Genomic DNA, 23540 nt, shown 5'->3' with positions numbered 1-23540 from the left:
ATCAAATCAGTAAACATACATCCGAGATATCGAGGAAGTTGTACGTTTATAAGAATCTATGGTCAGAATGTTTAAATATGTTCGAGATATCGAGAGAGTTTAGGAGAATTAGTGAGATTTGTTACACGTATTTTGATCTACTTGGTTATTGTGTTGTACTGAACATCAAGCAAACAAAATGCCAACGAAGAAGAAAAAGTATAACGCACGGTTTCCTGCGGTAAGCAGTAAACATGTTGATTGTTTACAAAACAAATCATTGATACTTGTTAATGAAAACTATTTAACTGTCCGCGTTTACCATGAGATCACAACTGTAACATACTTCCAAATTATTTATCAAGTTGCTTAACATAGATACCTATTCAAAAGATTTAAAATCTAATTGAGCTATGTTATGATTAATAATAGACATTTGTTTTAACAGAGCGTCAATCATGTAATTAAAAAATAAATGTAAAAGCGTGCTCTTACTGTGCTGTAACCTCATTGTTTACATGTTTGCCTTTCTCTTTAACATAAGAAAAAGATGCAAATTCAGTTTATGTTATAGGGTCGTATTAAGAAGATCATGCAGACAGATGAAGAAGTGGGAAAAGTGGCGCAAGCCGTACCTGTCATAATCTATATCCTTTGCATTGTTTATCCTTAGTTGTTTATGGACAGCTGACGTGTAATTCATTAAATTGAACAAATATTTTAATATTTCCTGGTTGGTAGGCTATTTTTTTATTCTTATGAACGAATTTTGTGTCGTAAAATTACACATTTTTACTTCGAATGTTCGAATACAATCATAGTAAATATATATCGAATTCGTCAGATAAGCGTTTTTAAAATGTGAGTTATAGTAACAAACACAATATTTCGTAATCGTTTTTTTTTACTTTTTCTTTGGCAAGAGTTTATAGATCACTCCCTCATTAATTATCATTTGCGTCAGCAATTTTAAAACAGTGCATATGATTTGAATTCACATAAAGCATTAACACATGATATTGTAGTACGACGACAGGAATTTTGTAAATGCACGTGATGGACTGACTTTTTTGTGTGTAAGTTAAACAGGTTAAATCTACTGCTTATTTTTCATGATGAGAATGTCTTGAATAATAATGTTTTTGATAAAGTAGAAATGAAATAAGTGTTTGGAAGCTTTACTGTTTTACAAAACTTCTTGAATGTTATTTTTGATTAGCCAAATTCCTATCTGGTTGCTGATGTTGAACGTCTATAAAAGAATAGGTTGAGGTCTTTGTGCTCACTAAGGAAATATTTAAACGGATTATGTTACTGAGACAGTAATCAGTATATATAATAAATTCAGTAAGTTTTAAAGAAAACTATAGTTACATCAAGTAAATTTTCAGCTTAGTCTTTTAAGTTTTTACAAGCAAATGGATTATTTAGGTCTGTTGAACATCTGATGTCTTTGCAATGGACTTACAACTTAGCAGTGTCTAATGAGGAATATTATCCATACTAAGGTCTCTTTGACAGTGGTAGTCATCAGATCCCAGATATTCCTCATCACTGGAACCATAGATAAACAGTTGATGCATGTGAATTATCAAACCATTTTTTGTTAGGATAAACCACAATTGGATTTGCCATTTTCTTTTGTACTAGCACTTCCTAGACTCAGGATAACTTGGAACTTCACATCAGTTGCTGTGTTTACACAGATAATGAGAGAGCAGCAGACAGGCAATGTTTGTTGAAATAAGAGGCGAGGAAATATTGCCTCATTCTCCCGTCAGTATATCACAACCTCCAAAATCATAACACATTCTGAAATAACAGGCAGACATTTTCGCAGCTGAGATTATTAATCAGATTTAACCTGTGGTTTAGGTCCAAACCAAATATCATAATCTGTGGTGTTTTTAGAAGAAACAGTGAAATATATGTCACAACAAAGATTGTTAATTTAATATTTGTAAGTGACTCTGTCAGTCCAATCTAATCACAACCAGATAATTTGTGTGTCACAATCAAAATTATAAATTTAATTGCTGCAGCAGTTTCAGCTGTGCTGTTAGACTCTAACCTTGTAATTTGTGACATATTTGTAACATCAGCAAAAAAGAAAATGATTTCAGTTTCAACAAAATGCATAGCCTCATTTATTGTCTTCAATTGCTTAGCTGAAAGTATCATGCAAAACGGACATGTTGCCAGACTATAAGGCAGCGAAACACTGCTGTGACTGCAGCTGGTCATGATCAAGACTGTGGTCCTGGCTCTGATATAGTCCAGCTTGAAAGTGCAATACGAAACTCAGACAAGAAATACGTTCTTAAATTGAGTTGTGAGTACTGCAAGAAACCAAGGAGAACTAATGGCTGAAAAAAGAAATTATTAGTTTTTTATTTATTTACCCACACAGTAGAGTAGAAGGTTGGTAAAAACATAACTACTGATGAAAATTCAAATACTGATGTAATATTAGAATAGAAAATGCTAAAGTCACCATAGATTATCCAATTTTCATATTCCTGTATTTCTTCCTGCATTGAATCTTCATATATTCCTTTCCTTTTTAATCATGAAGGTGCTTAACATTGAATATTTCTTAATTTTAAAATTACTTTGTCACTGATCTCTTAGTGAATCAACACTTAGGTTTGTGCATTCCTTAAGACATTTGATTCAGAATTTTATTATTATTCAGGTCTGAAAATATATTAATGATACATTTGCATAGTGCCACTCTATTTTAAAAGTAAATAACTACCAGAGTATACCAGAACTTCCATTCTCTGTTGTTGAACTTAATTAAAAATTGCCTCTTTTATGGTTCTGCTCTCCCAACAGGACAGTACAAAATTTGAACAAAAAGATTGCAATCAGGCTCTAATCAGAAATATCAAGTCACTCGGCAGTGCTGTATGCTGTTACTAAGTGTGTGAACTTCGTCAATCGATGACCCCCTTGTACCTGAAGAGTATTATGCAAATTGTGTAATGTTCAAGGTGCAGTAACATAATGAGGTAGACAAAGGCAAGTGTAATTGATAGTGGGGCATTTTGCTAGGTGCTTCATTTCTTGTGTACTTTGGTCTTTTAAAGTTGGCTGGTTAATGTTCTCTTTATGAATAAATGTTAAAGTACTGGAGAATAATTTCTCTTATTTTTGTGTTGGGAATGTTCAGCTGTAGTTTCCCTCTGTATCTCATGCTCTTGTAGTCAATAGGGCATTTAACCCGAGTCTTCCTTCCATGCTTTTTTTGAGTATCCTGTATGTGATCTTTGAATTCAGCCATGGTTTCAGGTGAAACGTTTGTGTCCAATTGGGAAGCCACACCCAGCAACAGCAACATCATAGTGCATCTGTGCCAATTTAGGCAAATGATTGCTTGTGGCCGTAATAAGTGGTTCACAGACTGCTGACCTTGCATCACATTCCTCACCTTCATTAAGAGATCTTATAAATCCATGTCATGTATAAAATTCATGCAGTGGAAAGGCACACTGGTGACCGACCTTGGTTATGTTTGTGTTATACTTTTTTTTTTTTTTCTTCCTTCAGATAGTAAGACAAGTGAATTGATAATAAATTTGTGGACCATTAACTTTAACTCCGTCATACATTTGGTAGTAAATGGTCTGTAACACACCCTTTGAACAGTTATGTGCCAGATAATGGATTGTATTGTCATCGTCATTGTTAATGTGTCATATCCTTATTTGAATTGCAAGCAGTTCATCTCATTTCTCTGACGTAATATAACATGAGAAATATTTTGATTGTTTTTATTCACTTGCTTGTTGGGTCAGTTTCAGCATACATAGACAAAAAAATTGGGGTTTTATTCCCTTCAGTTGTAGAAACCATATGTAGTTCATTATTTTGTAGTGATGTTGCATTACATTGTGTTCAGACTTTTTTCAGCTCTGAAACATTTTCTGTTGCTCCCTTAATTCGAGCATATACACTAGTAGTAAATAATCATGACTTATATTTTGCACACTGTTTCAATTAATTTAATGCTGGGCTTGAAAACTATACACAGTTCTGGACTTTTTAGGAGTTTTCTCCCAGTATTTGTCTAAAATATGACAATAAGCACGTAGAATAGTCCGACTAATTTGTGGGAATACAGAATGTGGGAGGAGCACACCACAGAAGAGTTGAAGCACTTAAACAACTATTTACTTCCAGTGTTGATTGTGGCAGGCATAAGTGATATGTAAAAGTAGGAAAAACTACCAAACATTACATACTTTCATTCAAAAATGTCATAAAGGATCATTTTTTGGGGTAATTAATTTAGTCAAGATAAAGTTTTCCATGCCTCAAAGCAAACAAGACGAATTATTTGTGGTCTGAACTTGAGAACATCCTATTTAGGTCAGTTCAAGCAACAAGGGACTATAACTACAACTTCGCAATGTATTTATTCTGCAGTGAAATTCATCATATATATATATATATATATATATATATATATATATATATATATATATATATATATATATATATATATATACCTCAAACCTCAGCTCATGGAATTAGTGCTAACAACAAATATGAATAATCTTCAACAAGATTTGAATTCACTTACTTTGCTCTAGAAATGTATCCATTTTTCAGTAACACGCACATTCAAGAACTTTTAAGCAACCATAGATGTTTAGCTACTAATAAAGTCAAATTAAGAGGAGCCTAAAGGAGTTATTGGTGGCTAACCCTTTGTACTCGGTTGATGAATTTCTTAATAGAAGCAGTTGATGCATATGTTGTTCAGTATTATTATTAATATCAGATAATGTGAGGATTATGTAAAATCTTACTTCTTCTCATCTTCAGTTAATTAGTGAAGTAATCAGTGTAAATAAATTTTGTAAACTGCTTTTTGTCCAATGATATGTAGCTACAGCATACTAGGAATTATTGTGTTTACCTTAGTGTATAAAAAATTACATGTTTGTTTCGACTTTCGGTATTCTCTCAAAAAAGAAAACATAAGATTTATTTTACTTGTTGTGTAGGAACATTAGTGTAGAGCTTTTTTTGTACATTATATATTCTTGTATTTTGACAAATTCAACTTTGTGAGGTTCTCTCACTATGGCTCTGTAGAGCAAAAGTATGTCTCAATTAATCTAACCCTATTCCACTCCTCCTCCCAATTGTGTATCCCCATCACTTCCTATTCTAGTTCATTCTCAGTTTTCTCATCCAGTGAAGGTTAGGGCCACAGTTGAAAGCAGCCATGTCATGGACCAGCCGTTCTGCAATTATATTTCGATTGGAATAACAAAAGTGACGTACAGGTAGTTGTTTACAGGACAGCTACCATAGCAATAACCAATTAGAGCACTGGTTTGGTCATACCCTCTCTTCTGTGCTCAGTTAGCTAAGACTACTAGGATCCTGCTAAGTAAACTCAGTACTGCATGTGCACGTATGAATGTACTCGGTATAGAACTGAACGGCTGCTACTACCAGGGCTGTATTGCATTAGTGCATAGTGATAAAACAATAAAATCTTCTGCCTCCTTCCCCACTCCTTTCCATCCTCAACTGTCTATCACTGTTATGCAGATCTTGGTATGAGCTATAGCGCTGTATGTGGTTCTGACAACTAACTGGCTATCTATGGCCAATACCTAGATGTAACAAATGGCGAACTTCGCTATCCAGTTTTCTTCAGCATGTTTTCTTAACTCTTGTACCCAGAACATTGGAGCTCTTTGTAGAATCTCTGCTCAAAAAGGCAATGGAAATTACGAGTGCTAAAAATGCAAAGACTTTGAGTCCATCTCACATGTAAGTATATTGCCGCCTTGTTGGTTCCTGATTGAATTAACTTTATGCAATACTTGCTATAATTATTTGAGTTAGTGTAATGATAAAGAATAGTGTTAGGTATTAGAAAAAACATGTGTTGATCTGCACTTTGTCAAGTGTGACTGCAAACTTACTATATTGAGAAATTGATTAGGAATGCTTATATTGTGTGCTGTCAACTGCTTGTTTCTGAACATAAAATTTTTCTGGTTTTTGTATTGTTCTCAGATAGCTTACAAGATAAATCACTTTCTTTACATTGTTCCTATCCCCTGTGTGTTTTTCATATACATTAGCTCCCTGAAATTCACAGGTAATGTTATTCTTGTTCAGCTAACACTGTTGGTTGTGTCAGGTTCTTCACTAGTGAATGATGTATTGTAATAATTATAGGTCTCATTTATGTGCGTTTTACTATTAGCCAAATTTTTTATTTTTAGCTTCTGAACTGAACTGTTACTTTGTTGGTTGAAAATGGTTATTGTGCATTAAAACTGTGTTCTTAAAGTGTTTAAGACATCATTATTCATGCTGATAGTAATTGGTATTATATACACTATTATAAGAGGGTTAGTTACATAGTGTCCCCAGCCTTAGTGTTAATATGTAAAACAAAAAACTCCATCTGGAATCTTTAATAGTCCTTTGATATTACATCAAATGCAACACACATTAGACTTCACTCTCATTTTCATTCTTCCACAAGTGCATCTATAAAACATAGATCTACTTATTGTAGGTGAATATGATGAGAATGGGTGTAATGACTGAAAAGAGTCACACTTGACATTAAAAGTATGGACATCAGTGGTGAAGGTTCTGGTCACGAGACCACAGTTGGCTGTAGCGATGGCCTTAAATCCTCAGTGTATTCATTTTTTTACAAATTATATTCCAAAAATAGTGTTTTTTATTAGAATGACATTATATATGGACATAATTATAAAGATAGCTGTTAACCCCAGAATAATTTAAATGTTTTTGAAGATCACCGTTAATAAAATACCGAATATACTTGTGCACTGCACTTTGTTTAAAATATCCTTAAACTTAGCCATTTTTTAGCTTCTCTGTAGATATGAAGTCAAAACATGTATTTCACTATGGTTCTCTTTGAACGGAAATTTTGATGCAACTTGTGGAGCACAGTAAACATGGTTATCTCGTACCACTAGCAAACACTTGTTAATCATGTGACAACTGTCCTTATTTTCAGTCTCCAATAAAGTGACATCACATTCTTCTCTTTCTGAGCCACAAAATTAGAAGTCAATCTGAGGATCTATTAATGATCCATTTTCTGCTGCACAGGCTAAACAATGATACAAGACAGAGGCAGAAAGCACATGTTTTGTTATCATGTATCCAAAGCTGTGCACAGTAAAGGCGATAACTAGTGGTAACCACTTCAACAAAAACATGACCACCAGCTGCAAATGTAGGAGTGGATGCTCTCTAGTGGCCAAACGCTTAACTATCAATGCTGAAATAGATATAAGTGAAGTTTTAGTTCTTCAAATATTTGATCTTAAATTGCCCGCATATGCTCAGGATTTCAAGTTCCTATAAAAATAATAAAAATGAGATATCCCAGTAATTTGAGATAAAAATGTGCCAAGAGAAAAGAAATTTCTAGTCAGCTGACTGAGCTCATTTTGATAGTAATGATTTCATCCAACCTTTGTCTTAGAAATGGAGCATCCTTTGTAACCACAAGGAAGACTGTATTTTAATCACAAGAACAATCAAGTACAAAACCTATTCGATTTGATGTGGGAATTAAAATTGAGCTGTCAGTGTCTTCCAAAAGATCCTTATGACCAAACCAAATACAACGTAATATACTACTCTAAATCAAACAATAGAAATTGTGGGGTTGAATAACAACATTGAAATATGGTAGATTGCTGCTTACCACATAGAGCAGGCATTGAGCCACCGACAGGTACATTTAAAGTACATTTAATAGCATTTCAAAGGAGGCTAATCTATTGGACAAATTAGGCCAGGTTTTGCTTAAACAACAGAGTAGAAAACTTTTGTCTTATGCAGTGAATAATGGTCTTGGCTGGGGTGGTTATGGGTACACAGAAGCAGCATGTGGTGAAGAGGGAGAGTGATAGCAGGATGAAGGTAGAGTGAAGAGGCTGTAATGTTGCCTGTGGGAGTGTAGAGGGATATGGCAGGGACAGGATGAGGGTGTGCCAGGTGCAGAATCGGGGTGCGGGGTGCAAAGGCAGTTTCCTCCTCTGTTGTTGAATCAGCAATATGAATTCTTCTGCTTTGTATAAACTCTCAAATCACTGAAATTTTGTTTAAGTTCAAACAGTACAATTCTGCATTTGATAAATCACAGTAGTCTTTTGTTCATGGCCATGCTCTTATTGGTGCATTTTCACTTTGGAAAAATGCTTATGGCTTCCTGGGGGTACTGTTTCGTTTGATGGACACTACAGGGAGCAAGTACAGAAGGAAATATTCTGAATCTTTGCTTACATGTTGCAGGGCATTGATGCTATTACCCAAGCTAAAAATAAATTCAAGAAACATGTTCAGAAACAGTAATTTGACTTTCTAATTAAAATAGACTTTAATAGCAGTACTGGTGTCTCCTTTGTGTACATGCACTTGAATTCAGAATTAAATTATTTTTGTCCTTCTGATCTGCCTTACAGGAAACAGTGTATTCTGTCAGAAAGTCGTTTTGATTTTCTGAAAGATCTAGTAAAAAATTTACCTGATGTTGCCAGCTGTGATGGTGAAGAGGGAAATTCACCATTTCTTCCAAGCCCACCCTGTGGAAACACTGCAGGTTACATTGATTTAAGGTATTACATTTATATACAGTTACAGAATTAAGCAGTCTCTTAAAGCTAGCTTTGTTTTTCAGGTAATCCAAGTATATATTTCTTGCAAATAACTTGCGTGTGGTGGAAAAATTAATTATTGTGATGAATGACTCCCTGTGGCCTGGCTATTTGTTTGAACCTTGTTCTAGTTATGGCTTAGAGTTACATAGTTTTCAGTGGTCATCTTGTATCGTGTTTCCAAGTCCATATCTGTTCTTTTCAACAGTTCTACCAAGTCCTTTGCTGTCTCTGACAGGAGTGCATTGTCCATGACAAACACCATAGTTTGTATTTCTTCTCCTTGAATTTTCATTTCTTATTCAAATTTTTCTTTCGTTTCCCTTACTGTGTGTTCAGTGTACAAATTGAATAATGTCAAGGATAGACTGCAACCCTGTCTCGCTCCTTCCTCAACTACTGCGCTATTTCATGCCCTTTGACTCTTATAAACTGCTGTCTGGTTTCTGTACAAGTTGTAAATGACCGTTCACTTCCTGTAGTTTACTCCGGCTAGCTAGTGAATTTCAAAGAGTATGTTCCATTCAACATTGTCAAAAGCTTTTTCTAAGTCTACAAATGCTATAAGCATTGGTTTGCCCTTCTTTAACTTATCTTCTATGGTAAGTTATAGGATCAGTATTGCCTGACATGTAACGTGTTCCAACATTTCTCTGGAATCCAAACTGATCTTTCCTAATGTTGGCTTCTGCCACTTTTTCCACTCATCTGTAAATAGGTTGTGTCAGTATTTTGTAACCATGAATTATTAAACTGATAGTTTGGTAATATTCACGCCTGTCAGCACCTGCATTGTTTTGAATTTGAATTATTACTCTTCTTTAAATCTGAGGCTATTTTGCCTGTATCGTGCGTCTTGTACATGAGGTGGAATATTTTGTCGTAGCTGGCTCTCGTGATAGTTGTGAAAGAATGTTTGCTCTAGGGGCCTTCTTTATATTCGTTCAGTCTTGGAACTTCCCTTTCATTGTTTAGTACTGGTTTTGTGTCTGCGCTCTTGATATTCACACAGCTGCTTCGCTCTTCTCCAAAGGCCTCTTTAATTTTTCTGTGGGTGGTATCTATATTTCCCCTAGTTTTACATGCATCTCTAGGTGTAACATTTGTCCACTAGCCATTCCTGCGTGGTCAGTTTGCACTTACCATCAATTCATTGTTTAGATGTCTAAATTCCCTTTTGTCTGATTCATTTACTGCATTTTTATATTCTCTCCTGTCATTAAAACTATCTCCTGTGATATCACAGAATTTCTATTGAGCTTTGTGTTTTTACCTGTGTGACCTTCTGCTGCCTTCACATTTCATCTCTCAGTGGTACCCATCTGTCTTTTACTGTATTTCTTTCTTCTGTTTCAGTCAATTGTTGTCTAATATCACCTTTGAAACTTTAGACAACCTCTGGTTCGTACAGCACATCTAGGTCCCATATCTTTAATTTCCTAGACATTTTGTAGTTTCTTCTTTTTTAATCTTGTTGTTGTTGTTGTTGTTGTTGTGGTCTTCAGTTCTGAGACTGGTTTGATGCAGCTCTCCATGCTACTCTATCCTGTGCAAGCTTCTTCATCTCCCAGTACCTACTGCAACCTACATCCTTCTGAATCTGTTTAGTGTATTGATCTCTTGGTGTCCCTCTACGATTTTTACCCTCCACGCTGCCCTCCAATGGTAAATTTGTGATCCCTTGATGCCTTAAAACATGTCCTACCAACCGATCTCTTCTTCTAGTCAAGTTGTGCCACAAACGTCTCTTCTCCCCAATCCTATTCAATACCTCCTCATTAGTTACGTGATCTACCCACCTTATCTTCAGCATTCTTCTGTAGCACCACATTTCGAAAGCTTCTATTCTCTTCTTGTCCAAACTGGTTATCGTCCATGTTTCACTTCCATACATGGCTACACTCCATACAAATACTTTCAGAAACGACTTCCTGACACTTAAATCTATACTCGATGTTAACAAATTTCTCTTCTTCAGAAACGATTTCCTTGCCATTGCCAGTCTACATTTTATATCCTCTCTACTTCGACCATCATCAGTTATTTTGCTCCCCAAATAGCAAAACTCCTTTACTACTTTAGGTGTCTCATTTCCTAATCTAATCCCCTCAGCATCACCCGATTTAATTTGACTACATTCCATTAACCTCGTTTTGCTTTTGTTGATGTTCATCTTATACGCTCCTTTCAAGACACTGTCCATTCCATTCAACTGCTCTTCCAAGTCCTTTGCTGTCTCTGACAGAATTACAATGTCATCGGCGAACCTCAAAGTTTTTACTTCTTCTCCATGAATTTTAATACCTACTCCGAATTTTTGTTTTGTTTCCTTTACTGCTTGCTCAATATACAGATTGAATAACATCGGGGAGAGGCTACAGCCCTGTCTCACTCCCTTCCCAACCACTGCTTCCCTTTCATGCCCCTCGACTCTTTATAACTGCCATCTGGTTTCTGTACAAATTGTAAATAGCCTTTCGCTCCCTGTATTTTACCCCTGCCACCTTCAGAATTTGAAAGAGAGTATTCCAGTTAACATTGTCAAAAGCTTTCTCTAAGTCTACAAATGCTAGAAACATAGGTTTGCCTTTTCTTAATCTTCTAAGATAAGTCGTAAGGTTAGTATTGCCTCACGTGTTCCAACATTTCTACGGAATCCAAACTGGTCTTCCCCGAGGTTGGCTTCCACTAGTTTTTCCATTCGTCTGTAAAGAATCCGCGTTAGTATTTTGCAGCCGTGACTTATTAAACAGATAGTTCGGTAATTTTCACATCTGTCAACACCTGCTTTCTTTGGGACTGGAATTATTATATTCTTCTTGAAGTCTGAGGGTATTTCGCCTGTCTCATACATCTTGCTCACCAGATGGTAGAGTTTTGTCATGACTGGCTCTCCCAAGGCTATCAGTAGTACTAATGGAATGTTGTCTACTCCCGGGGCCTTGTTTTGACTCAGGTCTTTCAGTGCTCTGTCAAACTCTTCACACAGTATCTTATCTCCCATTTCATCTTCATCTACATCCTCTTTCATTTCCATAATATTGTCCTCAAGTACATCGCCCTTGTATAAACCCTCTATATACTCCTTCCACCTTTCTGCCTTCCCTTCTTTGCTTAGAACTGGGGTGCCATCTGAGCTCTTGATATTCATTCAAGTGGTTCTCTTCTCTCCAAAGGTCTCTTTAATTTTCCTGTAGGCAGTATCTATCTTACCCCTAGTGAGGCAAGCCTCTACATCCTTACATTTGTCCTCTAGCCATCCCTGCTTAGCCATTTTGCACTTCCTGTCGATCTCATTTTTGAGACGTTTGTATTCCTTTTTGCCTGCTTCATTTACTGCATTTTTGTATTTTCTCCTTTCATCAATTAAATTCAGTATTTCTTCTGTTACCCAAGGATTTCTACTAGCCCTCGTCTTTTTACCTACTTGATCCTCTGCTGCCTTCACTATTTCATTCCTCAAAGCTACCCATTCTTCTTCTACTGTATTTCTTTCCCCAATTCCTGTCAATTGTTGCCTTATGCTCTCCCTGAAACTCTGTACAACCTCTGGTTCTTTCAGTTTATCCAGGTCGCATCTCCTTAAATTCCCACCTTTTTGCAGTTTCTTCAGTTTCAATCTGCAGTTCATAACCAATAGATTGTGGTCAGAATCCACATCTGCCCCTGGAAATGTCTTACAATTTAAAACCTGGTTCCTAAATCTATGTCTTACCATTATATAATATATCTGATACCTTTTAGTATCTCCAGGATTCTTCCAGGTATACAACCTTCTTTTATGATTTTTGAACCAAGTGTTAGCTATGATTAAGTTATGCTCTGTGCAAAATTCTACAAGGCGGCTTCCTCTTTCATTTCTTGCCCCCCAATCCATATTCACCTACTATGTTTCCTTCTCTCCCTTTTCCTACTGACAAATTCCAGTCACCCATGACTATTAAATTTTCGTCTCCCTTCACTACCTGAATAATTTCTTTTATCTCGTCATACATTTCATCAATTTCTTCATCACCTGCAGAGCTAGTTGGCATATAAACTTGTACTTCTGTAGTAGGCATGGGCTTCGTGTCTATCTTGGCCACAATAATGCGTTCACTATGCTGTTTGTAGTAGCTAACCTGCACTCCTATTTTTTTATTCATTATTAAACCTACTCCTGCATTACCCCTATTTGATTTTGTATTTATAACCCTGTAATCACCTGACCAAAAGTCTTGTTCCTCCTGCCACCGAACTTCACTAATTCCCACTATATCTAACTTTAACCTATCCATTTCCCTTTTTAAATTTTCTAACCTACCTGCCCGATTAAGGGATCTGACATTCCACGCTCCAATCCGTAGAATGTCAGTTTTCTTTCTCCTGATAACGACGTCCTCTTGAGTAGTCCCTGCCCGGAGATCCGAATGGGGGACTATTTTACCTCCGGAATATTTTACCCAAGAGGACGCCATCATCATTTAATCATACAGTAAAGCTGCATGTCCTCGGGAAAAATTACGGCTGTAGTTTCCCCTTGCTTTCAGCTTTTTAATCTTACAGTTAATAAATTATGGCCAGAGTCCACAACTATCGCTGGAAATTTCTTACAGTTTAAATATGGTTCTGAAATCAAATCTCTGTCGTACCCATTATATAATCAATCTGAAACCTTCCAGCGTCCCAAAATCTCTTCCATGTCTAAAACTTTCTTTCCTCATTCTGAAACCAACTGTTGGTGTTGATTAAATTATGCTGCATGTGATATTCTTCCAAGGGGTACCTTTTTCATTCATTCCCACCTGTCCATATTCTCCTATCTTTTCTCCTATTTTCTACTAACAAATTTCATTTCCCCATCACAGTTAAATTTTCCTCTTCTGTAACTATACGAATAATTTTTTTTCCCTCACCATACCTTTTTTCAATCTCTTAACCGTCTTCGGAGTGAGTTGGCATATAAACTCGTACTACTGTGGTGCTTGGTTAGCTTTAAGTTACTGGGTGTTTATAATTAACCTGACGGTGTTCTGAGTGCTGCAGTGTGAGCTCTATGCATCAGATGATGCTGAAAAGATGTAGGTATGTTTATTGATTGATGGGCTCAGGGAATATGCTGAAAAAATAATACTTCCTCTTTCTGCCAACAGATGAATATATGGTGCTGTAAGCAGTCAAAATGTGGTGTGGGTGCAGGAAAGGGGGAGGAACGATCAAACACTTAATTACAGTGGTCCTGGGACTTTTATTAGGCTATGGCCACAAACTATAACTCATGTTCATTATGGTCTCCTCACTCTGTAACATACTGGATTTGTAACAGGGCCCTGCAGCATATCTGGTTTAATTAGTGATGTCATCATATGCTGTCCTGTCCAGGAAGAGTCCAGTTACACCCCTGATAGATACAGTCTTTCAGACATTCCCACAGTCAGAAATCACATAGATTTAGATTGGGAGATGTGGAAAGCCTTTTTCATAAAAATAGTGGTATGGACATAGTTAGGTTCTTGCAAAGCTGGAATCGTGTTGGACAAGGAAGTCCTTATAATGTGCAGGTGTCACTGTACACCTAACTGGCCCGCGAGGTGTCATCTTCTCAAAGAAAAACAGACCAAGAATGAAAGAGCTTCTGAAACCACACTACACAGCCACGTAAGCTGAACTCAGTGACTGTTTCTGCACAACATGTGATTGAGTAGAATCCCATATGCAACAGTTCTGTGACAGAGGTCAAGATCACAGCAAATCCTGAGACTTCATGATGGGCATTTTAAATCTTGTAGGAATACCAGAGTAAAATGTGCCACAAAATCTTTGGAATTATTGACCAGGGAGACAGAATTCTCATCAGCTTGAGAATTGGCTGCAGAATTTGAAGCATGTGCTTCACAGTTGGCTATAGCTGCAGCAACTTTAGTTATCAACTACCATGAGAATTAGCTTCCTCCATCCGCCTGCTACACTAGCTAATTCACCTGGCTCTTCAAATGTCTTGATCATATTCTGTAGTCCATTTACTGACCTTTGAAGCTGTTTCTGTTGGCGCATTTGCGCAATGCGGTGCTGCTGCTGTTGCCGTTCTGATAAAAAAGCTTTTTCAACAGTGCATGATCTTTCTTCTTAACAGCCATTGTGTTTCATATGTAAAACTTCAACCTTTTTAATCCTTTACACCAATGGTCACTTCACAAAAGAAATCAGCATGTGTCGCCAAGTGACAAACAGCATACTGACGTCAAAACAGGAAACATTTCACTTTCTGACTGCTTACGGCACCATATTTTCACCTGGTGGCAGAAAGTGGGAATATTTTTTCAGCATACTCTGCGAGTGCTCCTACTAGTGAACATACCTACAATGTTCCAGTGTCCTGCAGTGTATTTAGGCCACACTGCAGCACTTCCAACACCATTATTTAATTATAACAAGCCAGTTGGAAATTAAGAAGAAGGGATCTGTATAAATTGAAATAACAGGAAGTTGTTGAGAGCTTTAAAGTGAGCAGCACATGGCAACAGTTAACTGAAATAAGGGTAAGGAAGACGATAGAAGAAGAATGATGAGTGCTCTTGACAGATGAAATGGTGAATGCGGCTGATTATTGGATAGGAAGAGCGGCAAGGCCCAGTAAAAATCCTTGGATGAGAGATTGAATGTTACAGATAAAAGAAGTAAATATGAAAACAAATTTGAAGCTTGCAAAAAGGAATATAGACATCTAAGAAATAAGGATAATGGAAGTGCAATCTGGCAAAGCAAGAATGACTAGATGTGAAATCCAAGGCTTTAGAAGCATGCATCCAGGACTGCAGTAAAATAGATTCAGTGGTAAGAAAATTAAGAGAAGCCTAAGAACAAAGTGTATCAACTGTATAAATAGTATATAAGCTCAGGTGGAAAGCCGGTACTAAGCAAAGAAGGGAAGACTGAAAGGTGGAAGGAATACATAGAAGGAATAACTTTTGAAGATAATGTTATAGAAAGTGATGTTGTAGATGAATGATATGATGCTACTAGAAGACAGAGCTCTAAAGAAATAGGTCAAAATAAATCCCCTGGAGGAGACAATACTGCCTCAGAATTGTGCAAGTCCTTGGGAGATCCAGCCATGACAAAACTATCCCACCTTGTATGCAATATACACGAGATGGCAAAATATCTTCAAATTTTAAGAAGGATGGTGTAATTATGTAAAAAATTTCTGGTGGGGTGTAAATAATTTAAGAGTAAAGGAGATCACTGAACAAATAGCAAAAATGTGAGTCATTGACAGGTGCCCACACAAGGGAGAAAGAAAACTTGCTAGCTTGTGGAATAAATCCTTTGTCAAGCTAGTTTTTGGCAGATGGATTGGGTGGTGCGTGGTTTTATTGAGTGGGTTGGATAGGGAGGGGGGGGGATGTAGGAAGAGGGGCTGCAGGTGGGTGGCTAGTGGCTGAGAGGATACAGCAGTATCTGCAGTGATGAGAACTCCTTTGCCCAGTATGCTGAAGGTTTCACGAGGGCCTTCACAGACAGGCTCTAGCACCTAAGCCTTGTCTCCAAACAGGATTTCCATGCCATATCCTCACACACCCTTAATCCTCCCATTAACCCCAAGAACCAGCCACAAAGGAGCACCTCCTTTGTCAGCCCACATCACCCTGTACTGTAACAACTGAACCATGTCCTTCATCAGGGCTTTGATTATCTTTCACCATGCCCAGAAATGAAGGACATCCTACTCAAGATCATTCCCACCCCTCCTAAAGTGGTACTCCTTTACCCAACTAACATGTGTAACACACTAGTCACCCCTATGCCACAGCGATCATATCCTTGTGGAAGATTCTTGTGCAAGGACTGTCCAATCCATTCAGCTAGCACTTCTTACTCCAGTCCTCTCACAAGCTTATCTTACTTCATCAGATGCAGAGCAATCTTTGAAAGCAGCCATTTCATATACCACTTCCACTGCAATCATTGCTCAGCTTTTTATGTCAATATGACAACCAGACTGCTGTCCACCAGAATTAATGGCCAAGAACAAAGTTGACCACCCAATGGCACAACATGTTCGATTTCAATCGTTGCTTTGCAACCTGGGCTATCTGGATCCTTCCCTCCACTGTCACTGTTTTTGAACCATGCAGATTGAATTATCCTTGCAATTCATCCTTTGCACCTGTGGCCTACCTGGCCTCAATCTGTGTTGTCCCACTGTTCTCACACCTGCCACCCAACAGTTTCCTCTTCCTCTACCTGTCATACCCATCCGATATCCAATCTACATCTTGACATCACCTTCAACGTGCCCTGTACCCCACTCTCTCCACTACCCATGCATTACCTGCCTAGTCCAAGCACCTGCCACACTTACTGCAAGCTGCTAACCACCCACACCCAACTGATCTTCCTGCCTCCCTAACCCACCCTACTCGACACAATCTCCGTCCCGCTGTAGCCCCACTGCTGAAGTAAATCCTGACATTGTGTGTCCAGTGGGTACAATGTTGAACATAGGCAGGGGTGTGTGGTGGGGGAGGAGGAGGGGGGGCTCCAATTTGACAAAGAATTTATTTCGAAAGCTAGTGTGTTCTACATCCTTTTTTCTGTGTGCCTGTCAGCAACTCAATGCTTCTGCTATTCGGTGAGTGGTCTGCTTTACTCCTAAATAATTTACATTCTACCAGAATTGTCCTACATGGGAGAAAATGCACATGGACAAAACCCACCAGTTGATTCCTCTCATGTTGTTCCACTCTTATAAATGTAGTCTGGTTTTTGCAAAAGTTGTAGATAACTTTTTGCTACCTGTATTTTATCCCCACTACTTTCAAAATTTCAAAAATAATATATATGTGTATATATCTCCCATCCTCCTAAACCTTGTGTTCTGCGTTCCTTTGTTACTGTCTTGACCTTACGTGTACATTGTCTCTCCTGTTTTGTCCATGTGCATCTTCTCCCACATTCTCCCTATTGCCTTTGTTGTGTGCAGGCTTCACCAGCCCTGACAGTGTTGTAGTGCCTACTTCTGTGACACCCTGTTGCATTGGTCATAGCTGTTTAAGACTGCATTACATGCTGTGTCGTGATGAATTGCTGGGACTACCTGATAGAAGGCTCCACCCAACTGTCTGACTCTTCCATTTACAAACTCTGCCATAGTGATCCCATCTCAGAACCCCACTGAAATCCTTAGGCTCGTCCCGGAACCTGCCCCCTCGATACCATCTCCCTCTCCATCCCATTAACACCCTGCATACCCATCTTTCATGCCCACCAAAATCCACAAACCCAACAATCTTGGGTGCCCCATTGCAACTGATTATGGTGCTGCTACTGAAAAATTTTTCACTCTTGTTGACCAACCATTCTTACCGATTGCCCAAAACCTTCACTGTCTCTCCATTATTTATGTTTTAATAAATTGTGGGTACAAAATACTGACACAGATTATTTATAAAAGAATGGGAAAGTTGATGGAAGCTGTCCCGAATGGAGATCAGTTTGGGTCCCAGAGAAATGTAATAACACACAAGACAATACTGTACCTATAATTTATCTTAGAAGGCGGGCTGAAGAAAAGCAAACGTGTTACAAAATCTTTATAGCATTTGTAAACCTAAAGAAAAGTTTTGACTATCTTGTCTAGAATACACTTTTTGAAATTTTGAAAGTTGTGGGGATAAAATACAGGTAGCAAAAAGTTATCTACAACTTTTGCAAAAACCAGACTGCATTTATAAGAGTGGAAGAACGTGAGAGGAAAGTAGTATTTGAGAAGTGAGGGAGAATAAGGGCACCAAGGAGAAATTTGGAAAGCGAATTGAAGTTCGAGGAGAAGAAATAAAACTTTGTGGTCTGCCGATGACATTATAATTCCGTCAGAGCTGGGAAAGGACTGGGAAGAGCAGTTGAAGGGAATGAACACTATCTTGAAAAGATGTTATAAGGTGAATACCAACAACAGCAAAAAAGGGTAGTGGAATGTAGTTGATTTAGGTCAGGCAATGCGAGAGAATAGGAAATGAGACCATAAAAGAATGTTATTTGAACAGCTAACTGATGATGGCTGAAGTAAATAGTATTTCAAATACAGGTTGCCAATAGCCAAAAAAAGTTTCTGGAAAAAGGAAATTAGTTAACATAGAATATAAAGTTAAGTGTTAGGAAGTCTTTTATGAAGGTATTTGTATGGAGTGTAGCTTGGTACGGGCGTAAAATTAGAGCAGTCAGCAGTTCAGACAAGGTGAGAATAGAAGTTCTGGTAATGTGATGGTACAGAAGAATGAAGATTTGAAGGTGCAGAATCGAATTGAGGAAAAAGAAATTTGTGGCACAACTTGGCTAAAGGAAGATACTGGTTGATAAAACACTCCATGCATCAGGGATCCTCAATTTGATAATGAAATGAGGGGGGGAAGGGGTAAAAATTGTAGACGGTGATGAAAGCTTGGATGTAGTAAGTGGGTTCAAAAGAATGTGGGTTGCGGTAGTTCACAGAAATGAAGAGAGTTGCACAAGATAGACTAGTATGGAGACCTTCATCAAACGAATCTTCGAGTGTAAGACCACAGTAACAACAACACATAATTTGCCTGGGAGTGTCTATTGTGTGTCAACTTTTTCTTCTCTAAATGAACAGCTCTGTCCAGTATTCAAAGAAAAATGTGACAACCAACAAAATTGTGTTGTTTCTTAGTTCATCAATTTTTCTTCATGTACCTGCATTCTTTCTGAATATACTGTACTTAATGTATTAGTCATTGTAATCCAAAAACAGTGTGTTAATGATGTTTATTTTTATATAGTTTCTTGTCATATTAGTAGCATATTGGATGAATGTCACTGTTTTTATACTTGGGATATGCTGCTGAAATTACAAATGAAGTGCACCCTTGATAGTTAAAGCTCTGGTTAAAAATGAAATGTCACAGCCATAAGTTGATCAGTTTTGCCCCCATCTTACTTTTTTTGATTGATGAAAGTATAGGGCATGGACAGAGATTTGTAAGTTTGGAGTTGTATGATAATATGACAGAGGTTTGCGTATGCTGCTGTATATCATTGTTACTTTTCTTTTTTAAAAAAATTGTTGTGTGTGGGTACTAAAAGTTCTGAATTTGTTTCTAAAATTAATATTTGTATTTTGTTGTTATACAGTGTGGGCACCCGAAGACTACCTGAAACAGATGTAAAGAAAGAGATGGGACAGGAGTCTGTAACACAAACACCAATTATGTCTCATCCATTGCCTGTTCAGACTGTCCCAGCTGTTGTAACGAATCAGCTGCATGCTAATTTCTACAAAGAAACTGATGACTCTAGTCCAAGTTATGGTCAGGTTCCAGTCACATCTGAAAGTACAATTGGAAGGGGTTCTATCTTCCATGTTACACCAGCTGACTCACCTCAACCAGCTGCTGTTGTCATGCCAGCAGTAGAAGCAATCAAGCCTGAAAGAGTTGAATCAAACTTGCTGTGTAGCACTGCAACAGGTATCACTTCTGTGATTGATACTGTCAGCAGTAGTGAGACTGCTATTGGTGCTTTCAATGCCCAGACACCTCTTGTTATACCACAGTATGTTAAAACTGAGGTCAGCATTGCATTAGATGATGACTGTGATACAACTTAATAGTTATGGTGGTGAGTTAAAGATAACAAATTACTGAAGAGACCAATTTCTAATTTTGCAGTATGTATGTTCTTTGACAAATGTGGTTTTAAACCATAAATTGCTACATTACAGTAGGAATACAATCAGGCACTTCGTGTATGTGGAACGTCATTGAAAGTGTACACACCATTGTTGAAGGTACTGATCAGTGTAGGAAGAACAGTGTTCGGTATTTGCATAGGTCGTCTGTACAAAAAGGGTGATCAGTAGGTTCTTCTTTCAGATGGTGTGTTGTGGGAACAGTGCATAATGACAGTGAAACATTTACTTTTATGTTTTTTGTATGTAGTTACTCGCAGCTTTTTGAAGTTTTCAAAAAAAACTTGTAATAAAAAGGCAAAAGTTTCAGCTCTAGTACTGAAATCTTTGGCACTGCTCATTTAATTTTAATTGTGTGTGTTTGATAATTTTGTTGTTAATATTTGTCTTAAAAATTTTCTGCCTTTTGTATGGCTTTATTTGTAATATTTTTATGCATGTGCTCCTTGTGAAAAATGTGGAATAAACTTAAAACATGTTCTGTTCGTATTTCTGTTTTGTAAAGTTCACCGGAATGGCTTTTCGTATTGTTTCTTAGATTGCATAGTATTTGTTTCTAGTACAGTTCAAATTACCAAAAAAATACATGGAAATATTGCAAAAGCATATTTCACATGTGTGTTTCATTTAGGCTTCATCTGTAAGGATTTACATATGAATATGTATGTAGAGCAATCTTTGCACATTACTACAATGCAATATTCTGTAAGCTGCATAAACTATTAAAATTTATACTGTCTTTTGTATTCATATTTGAATTTGCTTTGACATTATCTGCCATTAATGGCAGTGATGGTCCTTTTTAATATAAGGCTGCTGTTAATGAAATATTGAGGAAGTCCCATGATTGTGTTTCTTTTAGCTAGTATTGAAGACAAATAAGCAACAAATGTTGTGCATTCTGCACTACCATTTTGCTTTATAAGAGTGTGCCCATTTCAGTTCAGAACTGAAATAGGTCAAACCAAGTAATTATCTGTAACTTGCAGAGACTGTAGAAAGCAGAACGTGTTGTTGAAATAGTGCATTGCAGAATACTCATGTAGACTTGTAATGTTTTGAATATCCTTTGTGTCAAATACTTTCAGTCATAAACATTAACAGTACACAAAAATACTTTGGCTGTGCTTACCATCTTTGTTGTATAATTTGGAACTGTACAGTCCTTAATGTCTTTTCACGTTTTAGTAAAACAATTGAGAAAATTCTAGTGTATAATGATTAGAAATTTTTATTTATTTTTAAAATATAAGAATAAAAAAACGCCATTAAAATTTGTAATACTGAATGAGCACTCATTTAAAAGAAATTAGTAGTAGTAGTTGATATCTACGTGTCACAATGCATCACCATATCAAAGTTAAATGTGCATAGTATGTAGTAACAATATGTGCATGAGTATTTTTGTTATGGACAGTATCTGTTCATGTTCTCCAGTCTTATCTTAAGTGAGAATTTTCAATCTCTGTAATTTACTGAGTGTACTCTCATTTTGGAAAAAAAATCAATAAAACTTGTCAACTTTTACCCAGAAACATTTGCTGACATTGTGCTCTAGATCTAAAGTGTGAGATACAGTACAGGTGTTTCTAAAAATGTATTTACAGAAACAATTTTATGAGAGAAGTAACATCAGTATGGAATGTAGCATTGTTATGAGAAGCATACATTCTTCTGCTTTTTAGTTCAGTTTAGGCCTAAAAGATTCTCTAGTGAACCATTGGCTATTCTGTGTAGGTGTATCTAGAATGCATTGTTTCTGCATCTATTTATTCACAATGGACGTACGTTGTTCCGTTGTTTTTGTATTCTCCTAGACTTACGTGATTTGATTTCTTAGCGTTCTCAAATATAAAAATGCTCTAAAACCACACCATATTGTAAAGGAGGATGATGCTGAAAATTACTACAACAGAGACAAATCAAAGTAATTCTTACTAAATCTCCAAGCAGAATTTAAAGGAATAACTAGTGTGAAGCTTTCCCAGAGATTTTCTTCATGGTGGATAAAGTTGATCATACTTGAAATACTAATAAATATATTTAAGGAAATCTGTCTAGTTTTGCGTCCACTTCATATTTCAAATAGCTATTGAATATTGAAATTCAAAAGTCTGCTTCTTGCTGCAGTACCAATTTCCATATTATAGTGATCTTGTAATTATGAGAAAGATAATATTTACGAAATTTCTTGCATGTGTGGTAAACTGCAGTGAAAGGTCTTGAAATTGTAAATCACCTTGCTCAAGATAGAGAGGAAACAGTACAAGTAACTGTAACATGTATTAAAAACTGAAAAATGACTGTTAAAAATTTAATAAAATACAATATTTTGTGTTTGAAACTAACATGGTACTAGTGCAGATGCAGACAGACAGAGAAACATGTACTTGAACTTTTGGAAGTAAGTATAACATAAACTAGTTGAAGAAATGAGTTTGTAGATATTGCTACATAAAATATAAAAATAAATAAGCAATGATAAAATTCGAGATTATGGAAGAAAATGGAACGAACATCTACAAAGAATGAAGAGAGAGAGAGAGTGTGTTCCCTTAAAGGCAAGAAATTAATAAGTGCCATGGGAGAAGAGACAGAGGAAGACCCCGACAGAGATGGGTACCGTAACAGGCAATTCCTGCCTAATACCTGAAGAGAAGATGGTGATGATAAGCTTCATTATAACAATTATGCTCAATGAATTCAAAAGAATATTATCAGTGAACACATGGAGTAAGGAGTGCATCTGTCAAAATTTTCAGAATGTTAATACTTTTTTAATAATTCCACATGGGTCGTCATACACTTTTGAAAAATTGGTGTTGTGTCCAGTGTTACACTTTCAAGAAAAGACTCAATAGCAGTACCTGGTTCAAAATTAAATCAATGTGTAATTGTCAAACATAGTGGAAGAGCTTCCAATTTTGCTCCCTACATTGTTTTCAATTTCAGCTAACCACGAAATTAGGAACAGGCATAGTTATTAAGGGTCGGCCTTTACTGTATGACTACTCTGTACAATAGTATTAAATACTAAATAAAGGGCTAAACTACTGTACTAAATGTACCCATAGATAAGAAAACAGTATTGCAATTACTGTTCTGCTAACTTACATTCTCCATAGATGAGTAGCATTTCTACCTTCTCTTCGTTGGTGTACATTCTGCTCACACAACTCTTCAACTGA

At 36.8% G+C, this 23540-nt stretch overlaps 1 protein-coding gene across 1 annotated transcript; it reads left to right on the top strand.

Annotated features, from left to right (window-relative positions):
• The first annotated feature begins 46 nt into the window (after positions 1-46).
• LOC126259269 (dr1-associated corepressor) lies at positions 47-21866 on the top strand. The gene is made up of 5 exons (XM_049955904.1): positions 47-220; positions 554-626; positions 5682-5775; positions 8472-8624; positions 19797-21866. The coding sequence occupies exons 1-5, from the start codon at positions 179-181 to the stop codon at positions 20269-20271; spliced, it is 837 nt and encodes a 278-aa protein (XP_049811861.1). The 5' UTR covers positions 47-178; the 3' UTR covers positions 20272-21866.
• Positions 21867-23540: the final 1674 nt, after the last annotated feature.

This window comes from Schistocerca nitens, chromosome 5 (genome assembly GCF_023898315.1).
Source record: "Schistocerca nitens isolate TAMUIC-IGC-003100 chromosome 5, iqSchNite1.1, whole genome shotgun sequence".
Lineage (NCBI taxonomy): Eukaryota > Metazoa > Arthropoda > Insecta > Orthoptera > Acrididae > Schistocerca > Schistocerca nitens.
The sequence above is the reverse complement of the archived record's forward strand: the minus strand, read 5'-3'. Positions and strand labels throughout refer to the sequence as shown.